General features: G+C 35.2%; 1 protein-coding gene across 2 annotated transcripts in view; it reads right to left on the bottom strand.

The window, feature by feature from the left end:
• Nucleotides 1-24390, bottom strand: part of btbd11a (BTB (POZ) domain containing 11a) — a 193990-nt gene that overhangs the window by 9855 nt on the left and 159745 nt on the right. The window contains exons 4-11 of one of the 2 annotated variants that reach the window (XM_083528110.1): nucleotides 22269-22421; nucleotides 16414-16579; nucleotides 11808-11897; nucleotides 9633-9734; nucleotides 7651-7744; nucleotides 3133-3268; nucleotides 447-673; nucleotides 47-225 (exon numbers count right to left, since the gene is read on the bottom strand). In XM_083528110.1, coding sequence (XP_083384236.1) covers nucleotides 47-225; nucleotides 447-673; nucleotides 3133-3268; nucleotides 7651-7744; nucleotides 9633-9734; nucleotides 11808-11897; nucleotides 16414-16579; nucleotides 22269-22421 — 1147 coding nt within the window. The remainder of the gene's footprint in view (nucleotides 1-46; nucleotides 226-446; nucleotides 674-3132; nucleotides 3269-7650; nucleotides 7745-9632; nucleotides 9735-11807; nucleotides 11898-16413; nucleotides 16580-22268; nucleotides 22422-24390) is intronic. The other variant, XM_083528111.1, reaches the window with a different exon arrangement.

Below are 24390 nucleotides of genomic sequence, written 5' to 3'. Positions count from 1 at the left end.
TGTATATCATGTCAGAAAGTATGTACTCAGAGGAGTAAGTGTGAACCTTGCTGGCTCGGAGGATCTGGAACATGAGCGGTAGGCCATGTGTGATGAGTTCTTCGGTGTACTCGTCCTCCTGGATGCAGCTAAAGTCTTTAAGCAGGCCCTGGATCAGCGGCCGTCGCTGCTGCAGAAAGCACGTCTTCAGAGACTCCAGCCATGTGTGCAGAGTCCACGGCACACCTACACACACCACCAACACTCATCTGTCACTCTATGGCATCTTTGCATAAATCAGTTTCACCCCTAGCAGTGGTAAATTATCTCTGCCAACTCCTGTACTATGTCAGTACTAGCCCATGCAGTAGTGGGAAATGAGGCAGTGAAGGCATGCGATAATCAAAATTAATGAGTACTGTGACAGGCTGCAGATGTGATGGCAGTCGTGCAGTGTGGTTACTAACCCAAGCTGCGGATGTCTATGGTAATGTCCACATGGCCGTGTTCGGCGCTGTGGTACATGGCCTCTCGGAGGGCCCTCAGTTTCGCCTTGCCTGTGCGCAGTGTGCCCTCCGAGTGGCTTGTTCGTTTCTCCTTGACAGCCTCCGAGCCCTCAGCCAGGATCTCCTCAAGAGACATCATGTCGCCTTTGTCCTTCTCCGACTGTGACAGAAGCTTCCGGAAAACATTCCTGCACAAAAACACCCCGACTTAGCCTCCTGAACATTCATACAGAAGTGAAATGTACAGTAATGGAAGACACATTATGCCAAAACACAATTGCTGAGATTAGGGAAATTATTAATTTACTACAATTAACTTCTGAGAACATTTGGTTAATGCGAACACTGCGAGCACTTACTTTCACACATTTCATGATATTTCATATCCCCACGCGTTTTGCTTAGCTATCCAGCTAAAAATGATGAACACAGAACTGACACACTGTTTTTACCAACAGAAAGAAGAGCTGGAGTTGCACACTGTAAAATATCTTGTGCATATTCAAAACACGTCGAGCCCATTAATATTTATGACTCATTTATCAAGAAATTAAAATAATAATTTAGCACATTTTACCACCATCTGCTCTGAGGCATGACTACAACTTGGTAAAGTACACTCTGACTCTAAAGATGCCTGGTTTGATTCACGCAAAGCAACAAATCAACATGAGTCTTGTTTTAAATGTCTCAGGGGCTTGATGTACAATAATGCAGGTTTTTTAAGCTTGGCTCAGGCTGCAATATTGTTCCAATCCAAATGTGTCTAAGTGATTGCCTTAAGATTGCAACAAAAAAGCCAGATGTCTAATGCATTTGATTCTTGAGTCGAATTGTTACGGTGAATTTCAATAAGGCTGCATTATGCAGTGCTGAGCCTGTGTGTGAGTGAAAGAGTGGGTGTCCACATTGATGCACTTTACAATTCCTATGCATTGGGGAATGATGCTTCTGAAAATGTATTTGACCCAGTCCTGTTAAACAACAGCTAATAATAATAATAATAATAATAATAATAATAATAATTATTATTATTATAATTATAATTATTATTATTATAAATAATAATAATAAAAATAATAATAATAATAATAATAATAATAATAATAACCCTAACCCTAGTAATAGGGTTATAAGCTCAGAATTGCTTTATAATTATGACTAACAACATGACCTCACTGATGAGACAGAAACATGGTGTTAGTGAAGAAATTTTTTTTTATAAATCATGATTAAAATAAATGTTTCACACTAAACACATATCACGTTCTTAACATACACAAAGGCAGATAAAAATAGGAAAAGCATGTTTTACTTTTTAAGTAAAAAAGCTTGCCACAGAAAGTGTAGATTACAGGTACAAAGACATCGCTGAATGACACTTTTGAAGTTACGTAATTGCACTTTTACCAACAATTGCAAAAGTCAGCTATTAATCAACTCAAAAAAAACAAAGAGAACGATTTAAAACTCAACCCAAACATTTTACTACCTAAACAGTTTTCTTCTTTATCTCAGTTTCTTGCATAGCAAGAGACACTAAAATGTCCTACATGCACTTCTTTACAGCAAGTGCAGTTGCAACACACAAACTGCAAGATTTCCTTTGTCATGTATTGACAGACATGCCCATTTGAATGGTCTTTGCTTTTCTGGTTCTCAAGTTCATGCAGAAGCAGAATAAACTGAAGTTTATTAACTGTATAAATCAATGCACAAAACTATTCTGTTTCATCCAGTTATTACAGATGATTGCATTTGATTTTCCCTTTTTTTTTAATAACACGTGTATAACACAATGAAATCACTAGTCATGAAAATCTTGGACAAGAAACTTGTGCTAGACATGGGTGCATTATGTTGATTCACTGATTGTATCACATTAACATAGCTGAAATATTTTTTTATTATAGATTTGTCATTGTTACTGTTTGTAAGAGATTTAGAGACCATAGTGTCATTGTTTCATGAGGTTTTTTTTCACGTGTTTTAATCCCGAAGTTATGTCCTGGGTCAATCTGTCATGGCAAATAAGCACAAGGGAAGCAAAAAAATCCACCAACCTCACTTGCTCACTTTGTGCGTGTGATTTCTGTTGTTCTTATATGAACGTTCTCCAATGCTAATGAAATAAATTCTCCCTTAAAATCACAATAATTTTATTGAAATGATGATTGAAGGACTTTATTTTGACAAAAATTTGCTTAAATATTATACACTGTATTACTTTCAATGATAAACAACAGTTTCCTTATTTGGGAAAGACACTGATGTTTAAAAATAATAATAAAAAAATCGGTACTTTTCTGCTAATTGCTTTACTGTTGTTTTTGTGAATTTGTGAATGAATTACTTCCTTTCAGGGTGTTCCAGTGTTTCTAGGGCTCAATATCAAAAAGCAACCAAAAGATCCTTCTGGTTTACATTTAAATACTAAAAACATATGTGATTGTTTTCAGTGCTTAGGAAATGAATTTAAAAAGAAAGCCCCTGTGGCATTCTGGTATAGCCCCACTTTCAATTTGAATCCAATAACAAAACAAATCTGAATATTTTGAGCACTAAACAAATATAGATACATATAGTGGAATTGAGTGCATTCCTAATTCATTATGTTGCACTGGTAGACTGTGTGTATGTGTTTTACCTGTGCCCGTGAGCTGCAGCGAGACTGTATGAGTTCATATCCCCTAAAGGAGCTGAAGTAATGCCGTTGCGGTATGTGGTTCCAATTAAGGGGTCCGCCCCCCTCTCCAAAAGCAGACTGACCAACTCAAAATTACCTGTGAGAAAGAAATGCATGTTTTTATTCTATATACTTAGTACTGAACATCCTTTCAGTATACTCAGTACTGTTTGTCTTTATAGTATACTGTAGAACTGTAGAAAAGAAAATTTCCTATAAAGTTTGCAGCTGGTTCCTCTCACGGTTTCTTCGTCATGTCTCAGAGATCTTTTCAAAATCTACATTCAGATTTTTCCAGTTTTATCCAGAAATAAAACAGAATTCACCTTGTAGTATACTATCAAACTCTTACTCCATTTCCCCTAGTACACCAATTCCCCCGTAGTATTTTCTCTGCTGTCAACACGTCTGATTAATCTCGCGTTCTAATTAACAAATTAGCATAAAATGGCTTACACCTGTGTTTCACAATCACCCTGCAGTAATGCTGCAACAAGACCTTTGTGATTCAGCACAACCATTATAGAAAAGTGCTTGTAAATGAGCTGATGTGTCGATTGCTGCATGTAACAGTACGGGAGCTACTGAAGTATGCTGAAAAGGGTTATTTAAGGATTGGAACTGGAAATAAGTTATTTAGGATCTACCAGACTGTACTTGATGAATTACTGTATATAAGTTACTGTATATATGTAGTGTATATTTAAGATGTCGTTATAGTCTGTTCCTACAAAAACACCTAAAAGAACAAAACAAAACCAAACCAAAAACAGACAATTAAACGAGAATAATGAGCAACCTTGAATTCGGAGTTGGAAACAGTAAAAGTAATTAGGTTTCCTCAGAAAAGTCAACTTGTGTGAATTTTACTGGGAGATAAGTACAACGAACACGGGTCTAGTTTCACTAAAGCACAGTGACATTAATATCGTCTTAAATAAAAACAGTACTGCTCACTGCCATTTAGCAATAATGTCGGTTTGACCTCTTTCACAAAAAAAGGGGCTGAACCAATAAAATAGTACATAAAATGTTACGTAATGTTGGGAGGCTGAGTAGAAACAAAATGATTAAATTCCATATCATATACATGTTTGTTAAATGTCAGTAAGTTTCAGTTTAGGTAATCTGTTCTCCTTAACTGTCATGATGAAATGTAAACCTTTTTATTAGTGATATTTGGGTATTGAGATAAATGCAGTTTTGAACATAAGGAATCTCTTACTACATCAATGTAGATAGCTAGACACTAATCCATATTACCAGTAGTTTGCTATCCATATTAATTCATATATAATCCATATTAATTTGCCTATTAATTTTTACTGCCATTTAGTTTTATTCTTAATATTTATTCAATTTTAAGTGAATTAGTAAATATGTACATTCCTATAAACTGTTTGTTTAAAAAAAAAACAATTGATGGATCAGAAAACTTGCAAAAATGTCAACAAATAGATAGAGTAGATACGTATGGGATAGCGTTTCCGTTTGATTTCTTTGAACGTTTAAAACCTGTGTACACATTAGCAGATCCCTTTTTTCAAGAATGAGGAGTTCAATGTTTTTTCTGCTCAGTACAGATGTTTTCATACAGGTAATGATTTTAATCAGAAGGTGTTGATTCCAAATGATCTGCTCTGACAGCGTTGGATGGTCTATATACACACAATACATTAGTATGTACTGGTTTTATTGACATTTTATAACATTAAATAAGTTCAAAAGCATGATCTATGATTTATTTTCACACTTTGAAAACTCCTTGATTACCCCTAATTAATTCTAATTAAAGTTTCATGCAAACTCTACCCCATCACCCATCATTTCTTTTTTTTTATAAACTCACAACATTTTTTATGAAGTCATGGAATACATGAAATGACCCCTTGTTTAAAGTACCATCATTCTCTCAAAACCACACTCCACCTGACAGTATTATTTATCCAGTCTGCCGAATCGGGGTTTCTTCTTGATATTGTTGCTACTGCCTTGCCCATTAGCGATCTAAATATTTAAACCAGAATCAATTGTTAAAATCAGTGTACAAATAAATTTACATTTAATTGAAGTGAAGCTGTGAAATGGGGCTCGTTTTTTCCAACGACAAATCTCCTTTCTCTCTTTTTAATCCATTCTATCTTGAATCTGCATTAATTCTCTTTATCATAATTAAACACGATTCCAGACACTGACCACATGACTCTGGTTGTAATCTTTATTCTCACTTCATGCTGTAGCAAACGGATGATGGATTTATATATAAACAATGAGAGAAATGCCACACACGGTAATATTGTAACACCTTAAAAAAAAGCTCAGGGGCTGTCACTAGGTCCAGACTTAAATGCTTCACAGGAGCATTTATTGTTTGTTTTTGTTTGTTTTTTAATCATAGAAATGTGATTTATACAGTGCACTCCTACACATATTTTCAGAGATGGATAAAACATTTTTCACAGTTGACATATGGCCAATGCTCAGTGGCTTTCTCAAGCAGCAGAAGTTCATTAGGCTACAACACTTAACTCTTAAATCCTGTAAAGCTGCTTTGAGACAATGTCCGTTGTGAAAAGTGCTATAGAAATAAACTTGACTTGACTTGACCATGGGTGTAGTTTTCTGTACACAGATCAAATCAGTGTTGAATTGAACAATAAACTAGATTACACATCAGAAGCTTCTCTGTTTAAAAATACATGGATATGCCTGTATATCAAATGTCCATGTACTGTATGTACTGTAACTCAGAATGAACAAATGCAGCAATTAAGTTGGAAAGAAATCCCACAAATCTGTGCCACAACGTTACAATAGCAGAACGTTTTGCTACTTCCTGACTGATATTGTGGAAGTTGTCACTCCTGCTGATTGTTTTGCTAATGCAAGTCAGTGTCCTGCCCTTTGCACAGAATAGTGGCAAAGAAAAACGCCTTTGAATACAATGCAAGTGCTGGGGAGAACTGACCAGCTGTTTGTCAAATGGAGCATGTGGAATGAGTGTTGATGAGTTTGGGATGGGAAGAGCAACAACCCTAACATCACAATTTCCTTTACAGCCACATTAAAGCACTTATAGAGCATGCAGAATGACATTACTGTAAAAGATATTTTACTCAAACTCGATGCTCTTTAGCTTTAGAAATAAGGAATGATGGAGGCATTTACCTGAGCACCTAATCAAGCAGGCTTCCACTGCCACCTGACTAGGGACCTTTGGGCTAAGTGGACTAGTTAAGTGATTTTTTTTTATTATGCAAGAATGTGTTTAGGCAACTGTAATGAATGGCTTTTGGCCTCGTTCATATTCATGAAGATGCTTCTCTTGGAAATTTTTGTTCCAAATGAAGAACAGACTATGGCCATCTCATTGTCTGGATTTATAGTACAATATTTCCAGAATATTTTTCACTTCTAACATTATTTACTGCATTCATTAACATTATCAGATGTTAAACTTGGCATTAAGAAACTGGAAGCAATATGATCAAAGCAACAACGCAAGGTGACACTTAAGTTAATTGATAGATATTTTTTTTAAATAATAATGAAATACATTTTCAAAAAGACTTTCAAGCCTGTTTGTGTTGGCAGAGAAGAAAGTTATTTCATAAGCCTGGTAGGTCTCATTATATATTTTACACACAAAAATATTGTACAATACTTGATATATATACAGTATATATAACATTTAAAAGAAAATCTTACATGTTCGTCGTATTTAAATGCCTCAGTGGTGCAAGTGGGCTTGGTTGCATTAGATTTGTGCAGAATGCAGCCTGCAGTGTGAACATTTGGTACATTACTATGCAAAGTATGCCTGTGACAGAAGCTTGATATTCATTGTATAGGTATTCAAGGTGTTGCTTATAGGCTGCACCTGAAACTGACTTCATTACAAAATGTTTGAAAAGTAAATAATGATCATTGATAGTAGTTGAAATTAAGACCTGTTAGATATACCTTGCAGTATTTCTATAAGAACTAAACAGGTATAGTGTTATACATTTGTGTTTGTTGTAAGAAGAAGAATTGACATTTCATAACATAGCACTTTCAAAGCAATGTACATTGTTACAACCTAGATTTACCAAAATCAGAATATAAAATTTCATCACATGGCTAACAAGCGGATTAGCGGCATCTGTTGCAAAATAAACCTCCCTGACCACATGAAGAAATCATGAGCGGAACCAGACTGAAGAGAATGCATTATTTTCTGGATACCATCAGATAGTATAATAATAAATCATTTCTCTTGTGTAACTGTATACTCTCAAGTAAAAAAAAAAATGAGTGTGATCATCTCATGAGTATCTCTATAACACATCTGGGTCATCGCCAGTGCTTGACTTCCTCAGCTACTACATAGGCATGTTAAAGGTTAACTTGCTGTTAAGACTACCACTGGGATCCACATGTAACACATATTGAGGAAAACCTTTCTGAATAACATGTTGCAGGGGATTTTTGTGTCACCTGCAGCAGAGGCCAGCTGGAGCGGTGTTTCACTGTAGTTCTCAGCTCCGTCCTGCAATGCCCCCTCCACATTGGCTTGAGCATCCCCTAGCAGCTAGTGTAATCATGCCATAATAGACAAAACACATTATGAAAAAAAATAATCCTCCTTTATACAGCATCTCTAACACCTATGTAAATCTTTTATATTTGCAACTACAGTGTAACTGCAGTGGATGTGCTGAATAAAAAAAGGATTATAGGACAGGACACTACGGTATCATGTGTAAAGACACAAGTGCATCTAGACAGTTGTAACAGGACTTTTCCTTATGAATAATTGCACATGTAACAGGGTGAACATTACATATGTATAACAACATTCCAGCAACAGTTAGAATTCACATGATCACTTTCTGACAACTGACAAAAAACGTAAAAGAAAACTTATTCTGAGTCTTATACTACTTTAAAAAAAAAAGGCTTGTCAGTTGTTGCCAAGTGAACATTATACCTAAGTAAAGTGACGCATCTATAATTTACATGAAAAATTCATTCAAATTTCAAGGCTGATTTAGTGAGTCAAAAATCCAAGTCATTGTAAAACCAGCAGTTCATTCAACTGTAATTACCTTCACCCTCCTACACATGTGTAATTACCAAGAGACGACGTCCTGTTTCATCTGAATGCATTTACATACCCGGTAGTTCCGTTCAGGGCCGCAAGATGAAACCATCAAAATCGATAAATTTCAATAAAAATTTGGACACGATGCAGCGCACACTTCTTCACATCACACTGCTTGAGTCGACTAACTTATAATCTTTTTTTTTTAGCCCAGCTGTTTCGATAAATGTACACGACCTACACACTGGACTCTTTATATGTATATATGTTATATATTGTGTTACATTATCAAATCACGATCCTGAATTCGGTTCACATCATCCATGCTGGGAGCCGACTCAGAAGCTCCTAAATCAATTCCATCGAACAGAAGTGATGCGTCTTGCAACAATAGAGCAAGCAATATTTTACTGTGAAAAAAATTCCCCTTTTCAAGTGTTCTACATTTACTAAACGTGTAAATAAAAGCTTGAAATGCAAATAATACCTGCTAATTTAGTTCAAAACACATGCTGTTTGTCTGATTTTAATATTATTAACAGTAGTATTAGTAGTAGTAGTATGGTATTACTAATAGCATCTGTGGTATATAATATAGTATATATACAGTAGTACTAGTTCTTTAAATTCTCATGTTATGTGATGTAGCAGTATTAGTGGTCTGAAATGGCAGTTAAAAATTTAAAACATTTTATTTATTAATTCGGTTATATTTGATTAATTAAAAAAAATAAAAATCCACTGATTCAATTGGAATAATCAATACATCATAAAATTATTAGATAGTTATTTGATTATAATAATTGTTAGGTGGCAGCTCTATTTACATGCTTCATGACACAGATATAAGACATTTAAAACACAGGAAGGAAAAAAGAATCAAATTCAGCAATAACACAATTAATTGTAGATCGATTTGATCACAGTGAAATCAGTGATCAGTGATCGTGTACATGCAATGCAGTAGTCTGACAATCTCAATGCAATAATAAAACCCAAGGGGTGCTACAAATTCACCAAACAAGCAAAGCCAACAAAAAAAAAGTTCATTAAGCAAAAGCTTTTGGTAGGAGAGCTCAGACAAAAGAAAACCAAGCAGGTGGATTTTGCTTCAGTGCTAATACAGCTCCTGCAATCTTAACTGATCAAACACTCCCGAATGCATGTGTTCAAGCGCTTTTACCAGAAAACATATCCTGCTATGCACTGTTTACTGACTCATTAAACCCAGCCTGAAAAGGAACATCCAGTCCACAGCAGTATTTTTTTTGCCATTATTATTATGTTGATGCATAATAATAATTATTCAAATAATAATAATAATTGAAGGAGAGTGCAGAGATGGAAGGCATTGAATTATTCGCGTCATTACTACCTGCACGACAGGGACGTGTCCGTGCAACACGGCGAAAGTGAGTGGAGTCCCCTGCCTGGTGTCAGGATAAACTGAGGGGTGTCTGTGTATTGAGCTGGGAACCTGGGAAGTCATATAGGGGAGGTTCAAGGAGAGAAACAGCATTCAGCCATTAAACACTGGAGTAAAATTGGACGTGGAAGAAGAAGAAGAAGAAGAAAAGAATAGAATGCAAGGAAGAAATAGAAAGGAATGACTGAGAGAAGTGTTTGAGCAGAAAGTAGGAGCCAGATTTTCCCCCCACCTACCACTGCGCTAACCTCAGACAGATAAGAATAGACTTATAGGATTTTTTTTATATAATATAAATCCACCCTTATGCTGAAAACTAGCCTTCCCTTTCCTCACTCTCCGTATAATAACTCACACATATCCCAGGGTTTTAGCCAGAGACCTGGCCATAATCTGCTGTGTTCTTTGCAAGTTTTAAAGATAGTGACAGATAGACTGGAGGAGAGATAATTGGCAGAGAAGCAGAAATGTTGGAGGACACACACATAAGGAGTGACTCATAAGCAATGTGCCAAAAGCAGCTGAATTGGCGTAAATATCGCTGTCTTTAAGCTGTGCTTTCTATCAAGCATAAATTCATTTATTGATCATATATTGTTATATAAACCCAAGATATCTGCGAATAGCCAAACTTTCATCACTTTTAGATATAAATACTGACATAGAAAAATCCTGTAAATTATATATATAATTTATATATAACATATATATATATATTCTTCAAAGTAGCCACCTTTTGCTTAGATTACTGCTTTGCACACTCTTGGCATTCTCTTGATGCCTACTTTGAAGAACCTTCAATATGACATATTTTCAGTTCACTTTTTTGTTATGTATATAATTCCACATGTGTTAATTCATAGTTTTGATGCCTTCAGTGTGAATCTACAATTTTCATAGTCATGGAAATAAAGAAAACTCTTTGAATGAGAAGGTGTGTCCAAACTTTTGGTCTGTACTGTATATATAATATATATAAACTTTTCTGTACTATATATATATATATATGGTGTTCTGGGAAAATGTATCGTAAATCAGCTTTGCCGCAAATAGTTTTTTCTTTAGTCTATACATTTTTTATTTTAACCTTTTTGAATTTTGCTTGGCTGTCTTCATGCAGAGATCATTTGGGAAAGGTCATTTTTGCACTAAACTGTGCTAGCTAGTGATTTCCTCCCACAGTAGATGTCAGTGAAAATCTAAATAAGAATAATCGATATCAATCAGATTTTAGCTGCTATAATGTTTGTGTTAAATTAGAATTAAATCATTACATACGATATTCTCCCTTTTCATATTTTGACTTAAACAAAATGTAAAATACTAGACATGCAAAAACAAAAAAAATCATTTGAGGAAAGACTGCGGGTTTCAGAGCTATACATAGAAGAAAATGGCAACATTTCCCTAAGTGAAGCGTTTTCCCAGACTGCCACACAAATAACCTTCAGTTCAGAGATGCCTTATTCTAAATGCGAAATTTTAGTGCATTATGAAACAAGAACGCTCATAGCTGAACAGGCACTTGGCATTTTGTTCACGAGTCACTCTCTTTGCAAGAAACCACAAACCAATCAAAACAGTCAAATACAAGAAGCCTTTTCCATTTGCCAAGCAGGCTTTAATACAATTTGGGTTATCTGGGTTCAGTCTATATGGGATGCTTCATGTTTTTGACTTTGACAATACAGAATAAAAAAAGTGTGTCTACTTAGGGATACATTTAAAAAAAAACTAACAGAAATACATTTTTATTTGCATATAATAAAGTAAATCTTTTATTTATTGATTTTATAGTCAAGTTCTAAGCAGACACACTTTTAACCCCTTAAACTCATTTAGCCACTAATTTCAAAGCAATTTCTGTGAAAGGTTCAGTAAAACGAATAGAAAACAGTTACATTCTACAATAATAATAAGTACAGGTTGGTGAGGGTTTTGAGAGTTTAAAGGGTTAAATGCAGCACTACTGACAAGACTACAGACTTCACTGACACATTCTACATGGCAAGCTGACAGCAAGAGAAGAACATAAACAGACGTAAAGTACTGATACTAGAGAACAAGGTACAGCTACAAAGACACACTGGATTCGATTTCTAACATCCTCTGATGCATACTGACCTCGCTATTGATATCGGCTCCGGCGTCCAGCAGCATCTGTACCATGGCCTCGTCACCACGGACGCATGCGTACATGAGAGGGGTCATTCCCTGCACACACACCACACATATCCAAGCATACACTCATGAGAAGGAAGGTAGGTGATTAATAGAAACATGTTTAATTGTAGTTGCATTTCAGTGACAAAACAGAGCTGATGAACTGGAATGAAAGTACAATGGTTATTCATAACACTGAAGATGTTTAAATAAAATTAATCAGCTTGCATTTAGATTTTTTAAGATTTATAATAGCTATAAAGCAGGAATTTTTGATAAGAGGGAACAATTGAAGATATTGCTATTTTATAATCTCTGCTTTACCTAATATGAAATGGTTAATTGACCATTAAAACACAATCAATCCACACCTCATTTGAAATAAAATGATATGACACTTGACAAACAATGTGTAGTAAAGTCCTCACACTTGATATTATCTCTAAATTTATGTTCACAATGGAGAGACAATAAAGTTGTAAACGTTTCCATATTTAGATATCAAACGTATAATGGATTGTGCTTCTCAATGTTCCGTAAAATGCAGTCAGATGAAATGCACACAATAACTCTACTAACTTTATAGTGCGGCAAGATACAAGACTCATAAAAAAAAAAAAATCATGGTGCTTAAAAAGACAGGTGTAGATAAAATGGATCACTTCGTTTGTAACTGTTAGATGTAACACCATGTCTTTCAGTTTCACTGATTTTTATTTTTATTTTTTTTTTTAAGTTTTCCACATTTGCTCTCAGATGACTCGGCATAAATCCAATGTCAATTCACTTTATACCTGCAATCTGAGGAGGCCCAAACTCTTTCACAAATAGACCTCACTAGAAATAGTTCTTATAAAATGATGTAGAACACTAAATAAATGAACACTGTGTTTCGTTTTGTTATGTTAACCCTATCACATGCCTGCTGAAAGCTGACTGGCTATTATTTTAAATGGATCTGATCAATAGAAAAAACACTTACAGACTTGAATAAGAATACAATATTAAAGTACGTTAATAATTGGGTCGTAAGAATCAGCTTTTGGAACTTAACCCCACCTTTTGTAGATGACCATGCTTTAGACATCGCCTTTCATTTCCTTTTCACTTGAAATACATCTAAAATCCCAGTCAATCAATTAAGTTATATCATTTCAAGATGTGTTTTAATACCAACTTTGTGAAGATATACATAAAATTATAAAACTAGTGTGGAAAATGATGTTTTGTATATTATACAAATTGGCGCATGTATGAATTGCTGAAGTGATAATAAAGGAAGTGAAATAAAGACATCATGGATAATTTGTTCACTGTATACAGATAAAAACGATCAGAAATTCACTGTACACTGTAAGTCAGCTCGTCCCTGCCCCACTGAGAACTCAAATTAGTTCCAGCTGGATTCAACAATACACACCATTATAGCAACCTGAACCACAAGTACAGTATGTGCAATGTCTGCAGTGTGTCAATCACTCATATCAGGGCTCAACATCAGGACTGCACCATCAGCTTAAACCAGTGGAACCTATAACCTGAGACTTACACAAAGCAGAGCAGTTACTCTGTTTATTTTACATCTTTCTTGAGTATATCAAGTAAAATCTTAGCAACTGCATAGCTTATTGTTCCTACTACTGCAACCAATAAACTCGATTTATGAGTGAAGGGAAGAAAACGAGTCTACTCTGTGAATATTATATTTTAATCTATGTTTCAGATTCACACATCATGTTGTTCCAGGCAAAATGTGGCCTCTCTACCAAGGTGAGGGTCAAACTTTTTTTTTTCTTTCTCGGATCTTCCCAATTTTCTCACCAATTTGTTCACCTGCCAAATTTACTCCACTTTCCAGACTTCCCCTTTCATATGATAAGTAACTCAGAGGATGAAGGCTAACATGTGATTCCTCAGAGACATGTGAAACCAGATAGCGACATTTCCAGCTCCTTATTATGGCACATCACAGGGGTTTGTGTGACACACTTGGAGGAAAATATTTTTGCCCTCTTCCACATTCATTAGCAAACAGACACCCATTATTGGCAAAAATAAATGAAAAAAAAAATTTTCTAATCTAACCCATCCTTCTTATTCATGTTCAGAATTCCCAGCCATCGTGAGGACTCAAATTTTCGATCTCCTGATGAATGAAAACTAAACTGGGTTTGTTGGGTCTAACTTTTCCAATCACACAGAAGAACAGTTGAGATTTACACAAAACCTTTTGCTTGTGAGACAATTGTACTCTACCTTTGTAAATAGTATTTACTTAAATAAAAAAACAGGGTTGCCAGACAATACATTATTAAAGTTATCAATAAACTTTCTTTTCGGCTTCTCCCGTTAGGGGTCGCCACAGCGGATCCTCCGCACGTTTGATTTGGCACATGTTTTACGCTGGATGCCCTTCCTAACGCAACCCTCCCCAATTTATCCGGGCTTGGGACCGGCACTAAGAGTGGCTGGGGATGGTTCCCTGACCAGGAATCGAACCCGGGTCGCAGCGGTGGGAGCGCTGCATCTTAACCACTAGACTACCAGGGGACCATTATAACAATAATTCACAAAACTATTAGTTTTCTATAAAAAATTTGAGAATATGACAATTTGTCAAATGATTTGGTAATCCAATTAGAAATGCAGGCAATTTTGGTGTAAAGTTTTGATAGTTGGTTCGAATCAAACCTGGTTGCAAAGAGTTAAATTCTGCAAATAATATTTAGGGGGTGCGGGCCATGCTTTAAACTAAATGACATAAAGAATATTTGTGAAACTGTAAAAAGTTGGGCTAAAGTTCTGCTTGTGTTCAACAGCCAGGCTCTCCACTATAGCCTCTTGGGTAGGAGTGTTTGGAATAGAAAGAGGGAGAAAGGAAATGGTGGGTGCAGAAACATCATCATTAGTAGAGAAACAGAGGGATTGGAATTTATAGGAAGTTAATGGGAAGCTTCAGGCTTTCTTTTAGATTTCAGTTATTCTATAACTCAATGTGTACTGCTGCTTCATCAGTGTTAAAATATCCAGTGTTGTATAAAAATCCTCTACAGAATTTTCAAAAGTTAAACATTTACATTATACACCACAATTATTAATAAGAGAATCTTGTGTGTGGTCATGGCTCTTATTCAATTAAACTGCGATTTTCCTGCATCATTAAAAGCCACCATAGCCCTTGACATTTCTATTTTTAATAATTCTTTACTAGAAATATTAAAGTAGACTTAATTTGTATTGTACTGTTAAAGAAAAACTCCAACAGAAACACATTAAATATATTTATATTCTATTATATATATTGTGTGATGTGTTTAGGTGTAGACTAAATTAATAGGTTTGTTCTTCCTGAGTTAGTGGTTCATTCAGAACACTGCTAGAACAAATATGATGCTGTTTAATAAGATCTAATTAAAACGGCAGAAACGTAAGTGATGAGTGAGATTTACTTTTTTAAAAGAAAAAAACTTGAGCTTCTTTCCCACTTAAAGATTTAAAATGCAATGCAGATACACTCTGAATTACAGTGAGTTACGGTGGAGACTCTGCTATTTAGCACGTAATAAAATAGGAAATATTTTTAGCATTGATGGAGCTATTAGCATGACAGTTGCAGCTTTAAAGCTAATCTGTTTGAGCAGAGGGTACAGATAAGGACATTAGAGAAGGTGAGGATTACAGTGCATTTTCTCTTTAGGTGGAGATTAAGCAATGGCAATGGCACCACTTTTAGACCAAAGTTCAATGGAGGAAACTGTTAGCCAGAGTAAAAATAGGAAAGAAATTAACAAATAATTCAACTGATATACAAATTATATATACTTTATTGCTATTTAATTCTATAAATTAGATTTTTTCTTTATTAAGATAAACATGTTAAAGAGCTATAAAAAACAAACCACAATGTCTAAATGGTTTTATCCCTGTCAGTCTTTGAGGAGTAGTGCCAGAGTCAGGACATGAACTGCTGGTCTCCAGTTGGCCCGCAGGTGGTAATAAAGTCCAACACAAACAGGAGCTTGGAAGGATCGGAGGGATATAAGTGTGCTTTTTTAAAAAGAGTCAAGCATTCCTGACACAACTTCAAAAAGACTGCTTGCAAAACTGTGGATGCACCATGAAGACCTTCAAACTAGGAGGTAAAACCTCTTTTGTAATGTATCTCATAGAGGTGGGTGATATGACAAAAAATGTATCACAATACCTTTGATAAACAATATTTATAATGTGTTTATATAGCATTTATAAAAGAAAAATACCGCTGTATTTTTATTTATATTAATCGTGATACCAGTGATATCTAAGGTAAATGCATTGTGACATAATGTATCAAGATTATCCTATCATATTATCCAGCCTCAGTGCCTGAAAAGCCAGCTCTTGCAAATGCAGCATGTAGAGCAGCAGGCACTATGGGAAATGCTTTGTGTCAGTGAAAGTTTCCACAGGTTTGTGTTCAAGTTTACCAAAATATCACGAATTGCCAACAGTCAGCACTAAACAATTGTGGTTCTTGTCATTGCAGTCATGTCAAACATGTGTTTCTGTGTGCATCAGCAGATCTGACCTGTTCGCTCATGCTGTTTATGCCGTCAGGTCCCAGAAGATTGACCGCTTGCTTGACGAGGTCAGTGCGGCCACAATTGAGCATCCGAAAACCCAGGTCCTGCAGAAACTTGGCCTCTGTAGAGGCTGCGTCCAGCTTTCGCGTGGCACAAAAGCAATCGTCTGCTCTAAAAAAGACAAGTACAAATGTAATGAACAGTGTTACAATAGAAGATATATTTGGGCAGAAGCAAAGCTCAAACAGCTGTGTTTTATATCAGGGGTTCTCAGGCGCTTTATTGTCAGGGATCACTTTAGCTGTAACAAAATCTAATGTATTCTCTCAGTAAAGATTTATTTGACAAGCTATTAAAAAAAAATTAGTCACATTACTACCCATGTGAAATCATATTTTGGATATTTATTGTAGACAAGGTTTATTATCTCCGACACTTATATGCAAATAGCTCACTTTTACTGTAATTAAAATGTCATTAGATTCCAGTTTATAATTATTTAAAGGCGTAATATCTTTGATAATGGTGCTGGTGATTTTCGCAACTGTAATAAAATTATACAATCGCTAATGCACTGGCCATCCTTCAAAGGAGTCCTCTGATCAGAGATAAACTCTGATACTACAATTTGATGGAAATGGGCATAATTTCTAAAACAATCCTAATCAAAATCCATTAAAACAATTCAATGTGACAAATTCACCTGACAGACCAACAGCTCTATGCTACACTAACAGCCACTTTAGTTGACTTCTGGAACTTTTATGCCTTTTGAACTGCAAGTACATTTTCAATCCTTCTTGCTGTAGCAAGTATTTCATTCACAGCAACATGTATGGAAAAAATTGGTGAACATTTAAGCAACATAAATTATGGCTGTCTTTTTATTAACCTGTGATAGCATTAGCTTAAGTAACTCCAAAGTATTTTGTTAGATGCTAGTTAGATGAAATTGTTAACACTAAGCTTGCTAGTCAAATAAAAATAATCTTTATACAGTATGTATAGGTAACAGTCATATAGTTATTTTGATAAATGTTTTTTTTATTTTACATACATATACCTAAATATATTACAGTTTAGATTAAACTGGATGCTACATATCTAGACAAGTAAGAAGTGAGTTGGATATTTTGATATTATAAAGAGATGTTTTAATATGTTTTCATTTAAAAATATACATTTACTGTATCTATATTCCTAAAAGACAAGTATCTTGTTGGTAGTTCAATCAAGCCAAGCTAGTTTCTATGAGAAGCAGATCTTCCTCACATCTTAAATCTCATGTTTGTATTGTATATGAATTGTGTCATAGTACCTCTTCAAGTCCGCTATCTGAAAGGCTGACAACTATTCATTAATATTCATAAGAAGACACAATGTTCATTGAAAATCATGAATACATTTTGTAATACAGCTCCTGTTGTTAAGAAGAAGAAGTACCCAACATATACATCTATTAAAATGTAATGAGTTTTAAATTTTATCAGCAATTGTTAGCTTAAATTGAATAACAGCTGAATCATCAAGATAATGCTATCGCACACTGGTAAATCAGCTAGCTGAATGCTAACAAGGTCACCATACAGGGGTATTTTCGAATGCCAATACAAATAGTCATCATCTTCAAAAAGACTGTTTGGTGCCCTCATGTTTTTTTCCCCAAAACAGAGCAAAAATGTGCTGATTCATTGTTTAATTTAATGAAACTCTGAGCTAAATCAATTGCCTGAAATCATACTGGCATTTGTTCTGAGTGCTGTCTTCAGAGAAATGTGCTGTGCTGTGAGTATACAAAGTGGAAAAGCAGCTGGAAAATCACCAAAAAACCTAACTTTTCTCCCTGGTTATGTAGAGTTTTGTATTTTGGTAACAAAGGAATATATTTATTTGGTCCTTTGCAGCAGAAATGGCACATTAGTTGTGTGGGGATGTTTTAATTTATTATATTCAATCAGTGTAGAATTTGTTATCAACTTATCAATTTTTTTGGTTTCAAGGAAAAGTAGACCAAACCGCTTTCGAAAAAATGGCAGCTGATGTCACAGACTAATTTGCATATTCGTAGAATCATTATGGTAATTTGCTTATAAACGTGTGTGAAGCAAAAAATGTATTATTTTAGAATAGAATTGAATAGGGTTTTATCAGAATGTGTTATAAGAAGTTATAAGCAGAATAGTTTAATTTTAATTGACAAAAAATGCATGTGGGACAAAAATTGTAATCATTAATTGGTCACAATTCAATCTGTGAACAATAGTGATCAGTGATTGACTTCTGGGAACTGTAGTGATTGGTTATCAGAGATTCGATTTTTGGAAAGATGGTGATCAGTGATTGGTAACCAGTAACAATGCTGATCTATTTTCTATAATAAACATACTAAAATCTACTTGCATGCATTTACCAATTTGTGAATTCATGTGAAGATAAATGTACAGTACAGTACTAACAATTTCAGATAGCTTTCAACACTGATAGCTAAAGTCTCTTATCTCTCCTTTTCTTTCGGCCTGTTTGCCAGAAAAAGCATCAGCATTTATGTTGCTCTGCTGTGTAGTTAATGGCCTGTATGCACTCTAATAACCTTAACATTAAAACCACTGTGTGCTGAACAGGAAGCCTGGCACTTACTGATTTCAAGTGAAGTTTTATTTCAACAAAGTACTGCCAGTGTAAGAACAGCCCTAAAGCTAAGCTTTGTTTATTTGGCAGGATTTGAACATTTGTCAAACATTTCTTAAGTGAAAGCTGCAGAAGTCATTTACATAGTGCTGGATGTGTCACTATGCCAGTAAATCTCATACTGAGGTTACTGGTTGTCATTCATTCATCTTCAGTAATTGTTTCATGCAAGTCAGCCTTTCCCAGGAACACAGGGCATAAGGTACAAATAGAACCTGGAATGAATGTCTTGCAGACACCCTTTCACACATTCATTCACACCTAGGGGCAATTTAGCATAGCCAATGCACCTACTGGTAGTTGTTACTTTCAGAAAATTAAAGTCTGCTTTATGATAAGTTCAGCAATAATTGTTAATGTTTGATCGACTCTATATTGTAAAACACGCCATCTTGATGAAAACCGTTCTTCTCCTATTTACTAATAAAATATCAATATAGGAAATAATTAGCACAGTGATTCAAAATGAGACATTTGCTTGTATTATAAACCTGCACTTGACAACTGTATTGTATGTGTATTTGTTCTCTTACATTTGCAAGATGGAAGTTATTATCTGATATTATCTGAAGGATAATATCAGTATCGCTTTTTTGTATCATGTGTTCCATCGCAACTGTACCATATGCTTTTGCTTTGGCTTCTGTTTTCAGTCTCCACTTTCTTATGTCATTGATTCATTTCCTGATGATGTTTCCTTGTGTCTGGTTTCCCTTCATTGGTATAATACTGACAGTAATGAATTTGAACCGATTAAACCATAGAGAACCTGTCAGAATGCCAAACATACGTTCCTTATACTCATAGTAGTTACTGAATGATAAGTATTAAGTCTTACAGGCTAATCGGTCACCATTAACATGTAAAGATCTATAAAGTCCTAATATTGAAAGGGTAAAAGCAGTACCAGGTCATAATCCCTGTTATATGAATTATTTTAAGTATAACTATAGCTTTCATGAAATAATACGCAAGAAACTTGTATTGATGACATTTAAAAAAAAACAAACAGATTAACTTTATATATCTCACATCACTTTGCGTTTGTCACACGGATTCCATACTTACATTCATTCTTTGATTCCTTTATTAAATTTGCCTGCAGGAAGAGCTCTTCGTTAAAAACACTGACTATGTGAATAATTCTAAATTATCACGCCAGCCTTGCTGAGGTTTAACTTAATAAAGACACAGTGTGTGTTTGATAAAAAACAAAAACAAACAAACAAAAAAAAGTTTGTATAAAATAATCTTTTAACATTATTATAAAGAGTAATCACAAAACACATACAGTGAGGAAAATAAGTATTTGAACACCCTGCTATTTTGCAAGTTCTCCCACTTAGAAATCATGGAGGGGTCTGAAATGGTCATCGTAGGTGCATGTCCACTGTGAGAGACATAATCTAAAAAAAAAAATCCAGAAATCACAATGTATGATTTTTTTACTATTTATATGTATGATACAGCTGCAAATAAGTATTTGAACACCTGTCTATCAGCTAGAATTCTGACCCTCAAAGACCTGTAAGTCTGCCTTTAAAATGTCCACCTCCACTACATTTATTATCCTAAATTAGATGCACCTATTTGAGGTCGTTAGCTGCATAAAGACACCTGTCCACCCCATACAATCAGTAAGAATCCAACTACTAACCTGGACAAGACCAAAGAGCTGTTCAAAGACACTAGAGACAAAATTGTACACCTCCACAAGGCTGGAAAGGGCTACGGGGAAATTGCCAAGCAGCTTGGTGAAAAAAGTCCACTGTTGGAGCAATCATTAGAAAATGGAAGAAGCTAAACATGACTGGCAATCTCCCTCGGACTGGGGCTCCATGCAAGATCTCACCTCGTGGGGTCTCAATGATCCTAAGGAAGGTAAGAAATCAGCCCAAAACTACACGGGAGGAGCTGGTCAATGACCTACAAAGAGCTGGGACCACCGTTTCCAAGGTTACTGTTGGTAATACACTAAGATGTCATGGTTTGAAATCATGCATGGCATGGAAGGTTCCCCTGCTTAAACCAGCACATGTCCAGGCACGTCTTAAGTTTGCCAATGACCATTTGGATGATCCAGAGGAGTCATGGGAGAAAGTCATGTGGTCAGATGAGACCAAAATAGAACTTTTGGGTCATAATTCCACTAAACGTGTTTGGAGGAAGAAGATTGATGAGTACCATCCCAAGAACACCATCCCTACTGTGAAGCATGGGGGTGGTAGCATCATGCTTTGGGGGTGTTTTTCTGCACATGGGACAGGGCGACTGCACTGTATTAAGGAGAGGATGACTGGGGCCATGTATTGCGAGATTTTGGGGAACAACCTCCTTCCCTCAGTTAGAGCATTGAAGATGGGTCGAGGTTGGGTCTTTCAACATGACAATGACCCGAAGCACACAGCCAGGATAACCAAGGAGTGGCTCTGTAAGAAGCATATCAAGGTTCTGGCGTGGCCTAGCCAGTCTCCAGACCTAAACCCAATAGAGAATCTTTGGAGGGAGCTCAAACTCCGTGTTTCTCAGCGACAGGCCAGAAACCTGACTGATCTAGAGAAGATCTGTGTGGGGGAGTGGGCCAAAATCCCTCCTGCAGTGTGTGCAAACCTGGTGAAAAACTACAGGAAACGTTTGGCCTCTGTAATTGCAAACAATGGCTACTGTACGAAATATTAACATTGACCTTCTCAGGTGTTCAAATACTTATTTACAGCTGTATCATACAAATAAATAGTTAAAAAAATCATACATTGTGATTTTTGGATTTTTTTTTTTAGATTATGTCTCTCACAGTGGACATGCACCTACGATGACAATTTCAGACCCCTCCATGATTTCTAAGTGGGAGAACTTGCAAAATAGCAGGGTGTTCAAATACTTATTTTCCTCACTGTAGCTTGTTATATTTAATAATAAGTGTTGCAACATTCCCTATTGTTTGAAATTCTACTTAAGATCCAACCAAGCAAAAATGATCAAGAAAGCACTTGCATGAACATCTGCTGCTTTATTTTTTATATATTATGTAAATATAAAAATTGGAGGTGGGATCATTGTTTTAATCTGAAAATCAATCCTCTTAATGCAAAACCAATATAAAAAGCAGTGATACTTCAGGCTCAATAGACTCTGTGTGTATACATAGACCAAAGCAAGAGCTGCAACTTACTTTAGCTGCCGCGGTTCACAGTCCACTCCAGGCAGAAGCAGTCTGGCGGCCTGTCTCACATCATCGCTGTCTACAGAAATGCTGAGCCGGTGCTCGGTGTGTGCTACAGCCACCCGGATCCACTCCATCAGTGGAGGTAACACGATGAACGGCCTGGAAGAGAATGAACAGCCAGAGGGGAGCTGAAATCAGGTTATCGAAGTGTACCGAGAAAATAATGAACAAACCAAAGTTTAGCACACTGCAGAGAAATAAAACAACAATTCTGGAATTAAAAAGGGCAATTATTTAATCAAAGCAGGTACTAAATCCTGACAGGTCAGCTGCATGACAGATACACGAGCGACTTTTGCACATGCTACTAATTACAGGCACTAAGCTGCCTCAAATCAGTGCAGCCCAGAATATTAATATGAAATGTGCTGAATTTGATTTTAATTTTCTCTGTGTCAGAGGTTTTCAGTTAAGATGAGGAAACTGAATATATATATATATATATATATATATATATATATATATATATATATATATATATATATATATATATATATATATGTGTGTGTGTTATTGTTTTCATTGCGAACACCTATTCCAAAATATGCAACCTCTGCAGAAAAGCAGAGCAAAGTAATTATATTTTTTAGTTATTCTATTTTACTGAGAAAAAAAGGCATGTCCTCGACTGACCTTATGGATTGTATTTCTGATCCAAAGTTTGCACAGCAGGTAATCAAAAATGAGGCTCGGGATCAGAAAAATTGTTTGCTGAATAACTATCTTGCATAATAATTTTTTTTTTACCACAGCACAGTTGAGAGAATTGAGAGAAATATTCAAAATATTTGACAGAATCAGGATCAGAGACAGGCTTATGTCAGGTGATCAAACAAGAAAAGAACCGAAAACATGAAATAAGAAAGGGTAAGGTATAACAAACTAAGCATTTACTTGCTTAGACGTAAGCTATAAATATATATATATATATATATATATATATATATATATATATATATATATATATATATATATATATATATATATACACACACACACACACACACACACACACACACACACACACACACATACATACATACATACATACATACATATATATATATATATATATATATATATATATATATATATATATATATATATATATACACACACACACACACACACACACACATACATACATACATATATATATATATATATATATATATATATATATATATATATATATATATATATATATATATATATATACACACACACACACACACACACACACACACACATATATATATATATATATATATATATATATATATATATATATATATATATATATATATATATATATATATATATATATATATATATACACACACACATATATACACACACAGCGGGTAAAATAAGTATTGAACACGTCACCATTTTTCTCAGTAAATATATTTCTTAAAGTGTTATTGGCATTGAATATTTACCAGATGTTGGTAACAACCCATGCAATCCACACATCCACAAAGAAATCAAACCATAGATGTCCATAAATTAAGTTATGTGTAATAATGTAAAATGACACAGGGTAAAACGGATTTAATACATAAAAAAAAGGCAGGTGGAAAAGGCATTAAAAGCCAAGACACCGGCTGAAATCAATCAGTAATTAGAACGCAATCCTCTCAGTGCAAATTAATATCATCTGGTTTAATCCCAACTAATGGCCTATATAAAGGTGTCTCATTACCAAGGTGTCACACAAGAAACATTTTATGATGGTTAAAAGCTAAGAGCTCTCTCAAGAACTATGCAACCTTATTGTTGCAAAACATACTGATGAGATTGGTTACAGAAGGATTTCAAGACTTCTGAATGTTTCAGTGAGCACTGTTGGGGCCATAATTCAGAAGTGGAAAGAACATTTCACCATAAACCGGACATGACCAGGCGCTCCTCGTTAGATTTCTGACAGAGGAGTGAAAAGAATTATCAGAAAAGTTGTCCAAGAGCCAAAAAACACTTGCGGAGTGCTTCAGACAGACCTGGAATTAGCAGGTACAATTGTTTAAAAAACAATAATAAGTAATGCATTCAACCGCCATGGCCTGTA

Source organism: Silurus aristotelis, assembly GCF_946808225.1.
Source record: "Silurus aristotelis genome assembly, chromosome: 24".
Classification (NCBI taxonomy): Eukaryota; Metazoa; Chordata; class Actinopteri; order Siluriformes; family Siluridae; genus Silurus; species Silurus aristotelis.
The sequence above is the reverse complement of the archived record's forward strand: the minus strand, read 5'-3'. Positions and strand labels throughout refer to the sequence as shown.